The 10,772-nt window shown below is 37.6% G+C and overlaps 1 protein-coding gene across 1 annotated transcript; it reads right to left on the bottom strand.

The window, feature by feature from the left end:
- Nucleotides 1-6,439: 6,439 nt before the first annotated feature.
- Nucleotides 6,440-9,507, bottom strand: LOC122652440 (protein YIF1B-B-like). Its single transcript, XM_043846176.1, has 5 exons — nucleotides 9,472-9,507; nucleotides 7,451-7,623; nucleotides 7,213-7,311; nucleotides 6,963-7,114; nucleotides 6,440-6,851 (listed from the first exon to the last, which is right to left on the bottom strand). The coding sequence occupies exons 2-5, from the start codon at nucleotides 7,619-7,621 to the stop codon at nucleotides 6,473-6,475; spliced, it is 801 nt and encodes a 266-aa protein (XP_043702111.1). The 5' UTR covers nucleotides 7,622-7,623; nucleotides 9,472-9,507; the 3' UTR covers nucleotides 6,440-6,472.
- Nucleotides 9,508-10,772: the final 1,265 nt, after the last annotated feature.

Genomic DNA, 10,772 nt, shown 5'->3' with positions numbered 1-10,772 from the left:
TCGTCTTCTCTATAATCTAAATCTCCAACAGGTAATCTTCGGCGGCTTTAGTTTCAGACAGAAACAGTAGTTTTGACTACTCTCACTTCCCGAATTCGGACAAGATCCCAGGGTTAAGTGGTTAACCGGTTAAGTTGGAAAAATCCAAATTCATAGGACTAGACGACTAGTATCTTCACTTGGGTTTGCAAGAGGCACAGGTTACCGCCAACCATGCGGTGGGTGGTGTTTTTTTCACTTTTTATTTTTAATATTTTATTCGAGGGTGGGATCTTTACCATGCTTAAAGTAAATAATTTACCATGAAGAATAGTTATTTTCAAGGTGCATAGAATGATGTAGGCAAACAATTGGAATACCTTTGTATTGGGGTCGGGTCCTTATAATGGGATGGTACATTCCCCACAAAACTTTTCTCTTAATCTAAATTACTATAGCTGAGGAGAAAGAATGTTAATCGATATTGTGTCTCGATGTGTATTTGTGTCTAGGCATAGATGCATCCCTTAGTCAAGGGTGCATCGATCATTTTGCATATGGGTTGTACTTGAGCATAGATACACATCAAGTCTTTTTTATTTTTTTGGTAAACTAGATACACATCAAGTCACAACACCAGTTAGCGTTTCTTTTCTATTACCGTATTACATTTTTGTGTGGACTGAAAATTTCAAAAAAAAAATTTGAAATATTTCAATCATACTGAATGCATTAATAAATGCATGGATTAGTGAGACTTTTGAAGCTGTCGATATTTGACTCAAAATGAAGCATTGATTTCACACATAAAGTCATTTACCCTCTGTTCCCACAATAGCCCCACCCACCCTTTACTTGCCCACCCTCACTTGCAATCCCAACCCATTTGTAACCCTCCCCTATCCCCGTTCAAGCATCCCCATTTTTTCGTCTTTGGTGAATCGAAGCAACTCCCTCGACCTCAGCCTGACATTCGAATACCCCATGCCACACATCCCAGCCCTACACCCCTTCCCTCTCCCACTCTCACTCTACCATTACCAACCCCTCCCTCCCCTACAACCCCAACTCACCATGATCCCTTTCCTTCGCCCATCACACCCTTTCCCCGCCTAACGAATTATGGGTCTATCATCCCCCTTTGAGAAGAGGAGGTTCAAATTTCTTTTTTTAAAAGATTTTAAGAATCTAGGAATCAGACCTTCTTCTTGTAGCTTAAGAATGACTTTTTTTTCTTTTTTTGGTAAATGCTTAAGAATGACTTTACAAGAAAGATTATAATGGTTTTTGAACATGAGATGTTTCAAATCAAATATGCCCTTGAGTTGTTGGAGACTAATGATCATTGCAGTTTCTCTCATAAATCCAATGATGGTTGAAAGAGACAAGAACTCTACCCAAATCCCTAGTTTGCAAATCAAACCATACAAGTCTAAATCATTTTTTTTTTTTAAAAAAGAAAAATTACATGATTAGCTACTTTTGGGTTTTCATTTACAAAACTGGCCACCCTATGTTTGAGTTAACAAAAATAGACAAAAACAAATTAAGGTTTACAAAACTGGACAAAATAGTGTTTCTCCCTCTCACACTTATTTTTTTAGATATTTTTACCCCTGTCATTGCCTTCTCGTCCAGGCATTCTCCGTTTCCTGCAACCCTTCCCTTGTCCCAACCATCGCCATTCTCTGCTACCCCAAGTAACAGAGGAAAAAAAAAGAGATTTTTTCAGAAGGAATTGCTGAGGAAGGAAGGAGAGTCACTCTTTTGCCTAATTTTGTAAAACTAAGCTTGTTTTTGTCTATTTTTATTAACTCAAACATAGGGTGGACAGTTTTGTAAATGAAAATTCAAAAATAACTAATCATGTAATTTTCCCAAAAAAAACAAGACCCAACACTTGTCTTGACCGCTGAATGGATATTGGACTATGATTACCACTTGCAGCCATGGTCACGCCTTCAACCCCCCTCCTCTCCTATTTTTTTGGTTAAATCACTAATCTGCCCAGTAGTGTGGGTATGCACATGATCAACAATGAGTTCCTCCAATCAATAGGCAACCACAAGCATGAGGAAGAACAGGGCTCGGGCACGGGATTAGTGCCAGAGAGGGTGGGGTGGGATGAGAACGATGGCCTTTCGACTTAATCTTGATAGCCAGTACCAGGTTAAATTAATGAACGATTAGAATTCAAATAAATATATTCAACGGTTTAGATTTAGGTGATGAGTTTAAGGTGGTGAGCCTAGGCGCTGCTACCACCACGTACTCACCCATCTGTTAGATGTTCTTTGAGTTTTATTTCTTAGGAGTCGGTGCTACACAATTGTTTTTGGGTGAGTCAGGGTTATACTATTTATTTATTTATTTTGATAAGATATATCTAGAAAACAAAATTTCTCGTATTTCCATAACACCAACTCATATATATAATTTTATATGATGTACAAATGATAAGGTGGAGTGACGCCCATGGTAATTGACTGTTCCTTTCCCTTGGTCTAGTACCATGGTCACTGGTCTGCCACACTTTTTTTTTATATATAAAATATGTTCCGTACTTCTCGTGATTTCTCTCTTCTTTCCATCCTTGCCAACCAAACACGTCTCTCTCCCTCTCCGATTATTCAAACTGATGTGGCATTCACTTACTGGTTTACATTAAGAGAGCAAGCTAACCTATCACTTTTATGCCATGTGTGGCAACATGCCAATAAATATAATAAAGGGAAAAAATGGGGATCGAGACAGCGGATGGTTGGGTGGGACCGATTGGAAAATAATCACTAATTATTGTTAGGACAAAAGTTTCATGCATGGCCGTGCACACATGCATGATTATGCCCCTCTCATAATAAGGATCAAAATGATGAAATACCCCTTATTTGGCACATTGTAATTCCGTCCCTCTTATGCTGATGTGCATAAAAATCACCTCTTTCTTCTTTTTCTTTTTCTTTTTTTTTTTTTTTTTTTTGGGGATGTAGGATGTGAACCAGGAGACTTGAACTCAAGACCTCATGATAGCAATGGGCCTTTATGCACCACTAGCTACCAAGTACGCTATGCACTTAACCACAAATCACCCTCTCATTCTTATACATAATTTGTTTTGAGGAAAGGTTGATTCAGCATGATGGTCAAGAAAAAGATGCCTAATAAAGTAATTGGAATCAAACTCAAACTACGAAACCCAACATATATTATCTACTCCACCAAGATAACATCACACGGTTCAATAGTCAAATGGGAAGTGTGTTTTGGTCATTTCAACCTCCTTCTCCTCCTCCTCTTGTCTTTGGTGGTATTTGTACAGCCATACATCATGTACATACATATAACTTTCTTCAAATTTTTTTTATCTACGGTTCTTGACCAATGCGATTTCCTATTCCCTCTTATTAAAGGAGGGTGAATCCCACCTGAGCAGAGTATTCGAGCAAATGTCCCAAGTGAATCCCACACCTTTCTTGTGAGAGGTACTAAGAAACGCACCGGCCAGAAAACGGAGACGATAACGATTCTCCTTCTTCTGCCTTTTTCTTCTCCGTGATCTTTCAACAAAAAAAGTCAAATTAGCGGAATGGACTGGTCAACTGTTGGGAACTGTAACAGCAGTAGAAGAGTTCTCTCAATAGGTCAATTGCTCAATAGGTAAGAAACCCAGAAACTTCTGCATTGGGATCGTACATGTCTCGAGTATGTGGTCAACTTCTATTAGAATTTTGCCATACTTACAATAGAAAAGTTCCCACGACATCAGGCTCGAAAGACCAAATAGGGGTTCTTTTGACAAAGGATCACACAAGGTAAGGGCATCAGTTGGGGATCTTTGTCTCCTTCAGTTCCCAGCCCGACCCAGTTTCGGAAAATTATCACATCAAGTACTTGATGTGGTCAAATGTGCATTGTGCGGCTGGGCATTGCCCATGCCCACACAATGGGCCCCATCATGTGCACATGGGCAATGCCCAGCCGCACGATGCACACTTGACCTCGTCAAGTACTTGATGCGATAACGATCTCTCAATTCCTCAATTCTTCTTAGAAGGGGAAAAGGGGGTTGAAATGACCACTCTACTCTTGCCCGAACATTCTATTTGAGTGGGGTCCACCACTCCCTATTAGAAGAATTGAGAAGCGAGACAAGCAGGGAACTGGAGGAGATAATTTTCCAATCAATTGGTTATAGTGATTGTATTTTTATCTACTCCAAATCCTGCCCGCTCCATTTCCCCAAGTTCCTCTAATAGAGGAAGGTGGATCCCACCCGGGCAATATATTCGAGCAGAGGTAGGGTGGTCATTTCTATCCCCCTCTATTAGAGGAACTTGGAGAAATGGACCTGCCCAGGAAATGGAACAAATAAAGGTCCTGTAGTGACTAGTGAAGTCTTGGGATTTTTTTTTCTTCTAGAAAGTAGAAACTAGAAAAGATGGAAATTCTTTTTAATTAAAAAAAAGAAGAAAAAAAACATAAGAACGCTATACAGTCGTTTGCGAGCATGGATCATGTCCTTGTACAAATATCGACCAAGGCCCTCCAGAGCCAATCACATGGAATCCACTATGGGACCATAGGGATTTTTTTCTTCTTCTAGAGACTAAGCAAAGCAGTATATTTCTTGTAAAACCAAAACTCAAGGAAACACAAAGATTCTTGAATGAAAGAAAATTACAAAATAGGACAATCCCCAGGTGGTAACGCTTGGAATTCAGGGAGAGTCTTAATGGACTGAGAACCATAGAAATCCGACATATAAGAAGGTACATACAGAGTTGATTCAGCAACACCCTTATACATAAGTTTGGGCCAAATGTTCTCTATGCCGAAGGAACTGACTGTGCCTAGACACATGGGGGTGGGCGAAATGACCACCCCGCCTGCCCCCCCCCCCCCCCTGAATAGCCAACCCATGTGTCTGAGCGCAGGCACAAAGAAAATTAGCCCATAAGTTTGACAAGCAAGATGGGTGAGGGGGCTTGATTAAAAAACACACATTTATTTCGAACCAGCCATATAAAATAAATACATAGTAATGGAAAAATCAGATAAAAAATGAGACATCCGATTTAGACAAAGATGAGGAAACAACTAAAGAGGAAAAAAAAAACAAAATTTGCTCAAAGAAGAAGACTTGGAAATACTCTATGCATACGCCTAATGGCCTGAAATCCAAATATGTTTAGAAAAATTACAAGAAAAAATAAATGCCAAGGAGATTCAGTAGTAAACGTGCAAAAAAAAAACAAAAAGTATCAACAAATATAAATTTAACCAATCAATCACGTGTGGCAAGCCCATTAACCAACACTTCCACATGAACTCCTCAAACGTGGATGGACTTTTAAGTTTCCACAAAATCTTCCAAATCCTCTTTCGCAAGTGGAAAAAGATAAGCATTAAATCATGTTTAATGAGAGATTTGACCACCAATCTAGTAGTCACTTTCACCGAGACAAAGGACAGTGCCACTTGTCATTAAACTGATCAATTGAGTTGAAATTGGAATCTTACAAATTGATCTGGCAACACAATGAGAACAAAGTTGTAAATATAAGTCTCAGATTCCAACAATTACCAACGTAAATCATTAACTTGACAAACTCTGTTTGCTTTGCTAGGTGACAATCAGCAGGAATAGAGAAACCCCTTAAGTCGGGGACCCAATTCTCAGTCCAAAATGAGAAAGGAGGCATCCAAGAATATGATAAAAGGTTTTATGCATGCCATGTACTTACATGGTCGTACCTTCAACCATTCGATGGAGGTAGAGAGAGGATGTGTAATTACATTTCTTGCTCCACCTCACCCAATGGTTGGAAAAAACGATCATGTATGTGGTAGATTGGTTGGGGCCAAGTTTTGTATTGTGAATAAGACTAGGGTCATCTCCTCACATGTCAAGCTTCAATCCAAATAAAGTTGATCATATGACAAAATTTGGCAGAACCAATTTCCTTTTCTCCCTTGATGAATGGAGAATCCCTTGCCTATGGTTTTGGGTGTCTTGGGATGAGTATCGAGAACAACGGGGAGGATTGACTTCGTAAAACAGAAAGTAGAGTAATAATGATACTAGATGCACGGTGGGTGAACCCTAGCTCACTGGGGTGGAGGAAAACTTTCTCCAAATTTGTCACATAAGAAACTCTTACAAATGGATGGCTAAAAGTACATGGGAAAATTAACAATGGATGGTGGGCTACTTGATTAGATTTGAATTTGAAATTTGACACATAAGCATTATCTATCTAGCGATTAAAGTGATTACTAGATTATTACCAAAAAAAAATAAAAATTTAAATAAGTATTCAAACACATCATAAGTATATAGATACTATATTTCTAATGCATAATTTTCTCTTTGACCAAAAAAAAAAATCGAACTTCTCACAACTAGCAGACCAGTGAGTGGTACATAGATGACTAGATTCTCTCAATTAAGAGCATATATCATAGCAGAATTAACATATACACTAAATTAAAATCATGCCCCATTAATATTGCCAAGCCAGATGAAAAAAGGGAGCTGTACTAAAGCCATGAAAAGCAAATGATAGTGATGCTTGCTTGAATCATAACTCCTTACCTCTGCAAACAGAACAAGCTTCATTGTCTTCACCAAGAAGACACCCATGCACAAGCATGTCCATGGCATTAGGAAATAGTATGCATAGCTCCACATGATCCTCCCCAGCACAGCCAGGCACGTACCTGTAAAAGCATATCCACCATATGCCACAATGTCTAGGAAAGGTGCTTCTCCACCTCCCAATGAATACAATGATAGTTTAAGTACCATGACTTGCAGAAACCAGCCTAATAATCCTTTTGTGAATTGCAGGCTTAAAGCTTCAGGGCTAAACCTGGAAATATGAGGGACAAAATACAAACAGTACTTCCAGAGGTCAAATTTAAAAAGTTAATGTGAAGGAACCTAGCTAGCTACTAAAATATATAATAAACCTGAAACTTACTTCCCAACAAGACCCAATGAGAAACCACAGAGAACCACATAAGTAACAAATGCCATCAGGGGAATGTACAAGTCTGGGGCATTTATGTCATAGATAGGAGGCTTATATGACAGCCTGCCCCCAAATGGCTCAGTAATCCTCGTCCAGTGCCCCTGGGGGAAATGCAGAACATGAATTGATATTTGGTAAATTTCATTTAAAAATAAAATCTGGCCACAGAAGAATATCTATCAAGACAGTTCTTGCTTACCCTGTGTAAGAATGGAAATAGAATAATCTTCAATTTGTTCCTCACATACTGCTCATTCACTTGGAAATAGTATTGGGGATCAGAGAAATACCTGTTTATCTGCCCATTTCAGAACAGTTAGTGCAAAAAGTATAAATATCCAGGGAATGATATATAAGTGTGAAACATTTTATTTTTTTGTTTTTTTTTCTTTTTGACTTCAAATTAAGTGTGCAACCAATTGCAAGATGCTACCTACATTGCTTTGCACATATTCAGAGCTTGACCCCAAGATTTTCTCTCCATATGCTCCAAGTCCGCCTTGGATTAATGCTGAACCAGCTCCATATGATACATTCCCAAAGGGATTGGGTTGGGGAATCAAGGGAGGTCTTGGAACCACAGGCTGGGCTGCTAGATTCTCATACATTGCTATGATATGACAAAATAAAGGGAGATAAATTTATCAAATATATACATATATAGAGAGACAACAAAAAAACACATAACCAAAAGAAGATTCTTTACTCAACAATTTTTTCCATCTTTATGCCATCATTCAGCATCTAAAATGTAGACAAGATTCAAGTTATACCTGAAACTGGTGTACTCGCAACTTCTTCCTGGCAATCTTCATTAATTTTTCAAGGGTCAATGCTTTCAAAACTGGAAGCTCTAGCCTGGATCCTAATCTAGCTCAATGACATTGTCTTATTCTTGTAATAAATTAAAGCCACTACTGTCTTGAGCACCATGACTAGCACATGAAGATTACACTCTCTCTCTCTCTCTCTCTCTCTCTCTCTCTCTTGACTATATTAATTCTCTTGTTGTAACTTTATAGATATAATAAATTATTTGGGTTGTGTCTGATAGAAATATAATCTAAAGCATCGAGTGAGGCTAAGATCAATCAAAGTTAGGTGCAAAAAACCTTATCCAAACTACAAGCAATTGTAACTTAAAACATTGTTGAATCCGATTTCTAGAGCATCTCTTTTTACATGATTCAATTTATTTAGAAACATCTTCTCCCATGTTCAAGACTCGAGCATTTAATCACACATTGTCAGCATTAGCCACATTAATCTTTCTGATGTTGTCTAAACAAGTCTCTCATAAAGAGACTGGATCTGGCTTCCTTGCTTAAGATGAAAATAAAGCCACAGGCCTTGAGTCTACAAGGCCTACTTTTACTTTTTCTAGAACTGCTGTTATATTGTCTATTGCAGAAATAGGTTTTGCTAGTACTACCTAGAACTTTGGAGTTTGCAAGCCTCAAATAGATTTTCAATGCCCAGAAATAATTAGATTTTCATAAAATGAAATTCAAGTTTTGAATTTCCCATACACGTGATAAATGTGTTTCAATGTATCAGATTCAAAGCATGGCTTGTGGTACTTGCTGTAATATGAACAAACCAAAACTCTTCTAATTTGACTGTTCTTCATTACCAAATTTCCTTGTTCAACATGTAGCAGCAGATAAGCCACACTATAGAGCGTAATAAAACTAACTGCACTTCATATTTAATTCCATACCGAAAATCACATCCCCCTCCCCAGTGTCGGTACCTCAACATAATACTTAAATTCATGGAAAGCTACCTTTCCATATCTGTTAAGAATGCAACCACATTATGATCTTTTGTATAGCTAGGGTTCACAAAGTGCCAAATTAAGCATTAAAAGAAAGTAAGCATAATACCACCAACTGAAAAAGAAGAAGAAACACAAGAAATTTGGAAAACAGATTAACAATAAGGAGACAAAGATAAAATTTAGGGAAAAAATCTGGAAGGGTAGGGCAACCAGGACTGCTCTGTAGATATAATAGCAATGCAGTCACAATGCTAGAAAATTTTGTAGATCCCATCTTAATCATAGATAAAATCCCCTCTAATCTATTACTTCTCTAACTCCTAATCAAACTTTTATGAAACAAAGAGGGGAGAAAAGGGTGCCAATGCAATTACCCAAATTAACCAAATTCGAAATATCGACTTACTTATTACACAATTGGACAACACATCCCACTCACCCTCATGCCAATCTTTCAATGTTTATTAAGATAAAATCAAATGCTGGGTTTTAGAAACCAGAAAAAACGAAAAAGAGACTATGAATGATTCTATAGAACTTCTGAGACAAATTAAAACAACAAACTCAATCCTTACAAACATGAGACGTTTATGTGTGTTGCAAGCAGAATCATCAACACATAGTAAGATTTTAAAAAAAAAAAAAAATTAATGCCAAAGAAGTAAGTAAATCATATACCTGAACTTAAATGATGTTGCAAACATGAAAGAGAGAAAAAAGATCGAGAGCCGCAAATGAAGACGAGAAAGAAGACTTGGCGTTTTATAGGTTACCACTTCCACAACACTTGTCCCAATCCGGCAATCCCCAAATGTCCCAAACTAAAAATACAGGGTCAAGATTCAAAAAGCCGGATCCAATCCAGTCTGATATGGGTTTTTAGGCATACTATACCCAGTTCAGTACCCATGAGGCCATGACTGATACTTTGCAACTCACCTGAGCCAACACAACTAATTTTCCTACTCCCCAACTCCGCAACCTTAAACCGTGGACACATAGGCGATGTTTGTTATGCATTTTCAGAATAAATTGATTCTAGGCACAGGACACATTCTGATCAAAGTCGATTCTTTTCTATTTTTTCGGCTCGGCTCAAAATGTATTCTAAGTTCAAAATCTGTTATGAGAATGCATACCACATACAACTATAGACTATTCACTCAAGAGTGTACCACGTAAAAGAACACATAGACATCGTGTGAATGCTATCAGAGCCACCCATATACCTTCCCTATTTGCAATAGAAGCTATGTCAATTGCAATGTTCCGGCTGATGATGAAGAGTTCACCCATGGATCTAAGATCATCACCACTCCTTCTATATGTTGAATGTTTAAAATGCCTTTCACAGTTTCCTAGCATCCATTCAAGCACAATGATAACCATTAGTAAAGAAATTCACGCAAAAATGGAGAATTTCTTAAATCTTATTGCTAGTCGTCAAGGGATGGAGAATATAGGGAGGTTTTAAAGAGAGGGTTTGCTTTGGAATTGTTTCAGAGCAATTGATCGGTCCCTAAGTGATCGATTTTATTTCATTTGGCCAAAAAACTCTAAATTTCTAATTAATATTTCATTTTGATGGCAAAATAAACACTAGTTCATTGAAATACAAATTCTTCATTTGAGAATTGCGGTAGTTTCATAATATGTACGTCATTTGACTCATTTTTCTGAATTTCAGAAATTATGAATTCTGTTTAAAAACAAGCAAATATTACGAATTCTGAGATGATCGAATGACTGAAATTTTCAATCAAAATGATTGAAATTTCAATGAAACAATGCATTTTTGTGATTGAAAATGAGCGAAATTTCAAGTGAAATGAGCCAAATTTTGGTGTAACAATGCTGATTCTAGATTTTGCCTCCTGTTTCATTTTTGACATTTTGAAATTTCGCTAATTTCTACTTAGATTTTAACTATGCCCATCTCATTAGTAACATTTGAGCAAAACAAGAATAACTAACATAGA

The sequence above is a fragment of the Telopea speciosissima genome, chromosome 2 (assembly GCF_018873765.1).
Source record: "Telopea speciosissima isolate NSW1024214 ecotype Mountain lineage chromosome 2, Tspe_v1, whole genome shotgun sequence".
NCBI classification, from domain to species: Eukaryota; Viridiplantae; Streptophyta; class Magnoliopsida; order Proteales; family Proteaceae; genus Telopea; species Telopea speciosissima.
This window is presented reverse-complemented; position numbering and strand designations above follow the sequence as displayed.

Coding starts and splice junctions, on each gene's coding strand:
- LOC122652440 (XM_043846176.1), bottom strand. CDS start 7,621: ATGTATGAGAATCTAGCAGCCCAGCCTGTGGTTCCAAGACCTCCCTTG. Junction 7,312..7,450: donor CTGAATATGTGCAAAGCAAT/GTAGGTAGCATC, acceptor TGAAATGGGCAG/ATAAACAGGTATTTCTCTGA. Junction 6,852..6,962: donor TCATTGGGTCTTGTTGGGAA/GTAAGTTTCAGG, acceptor TCATATTTCCAG/GTTTAGCCCTGAAGCTTTAA.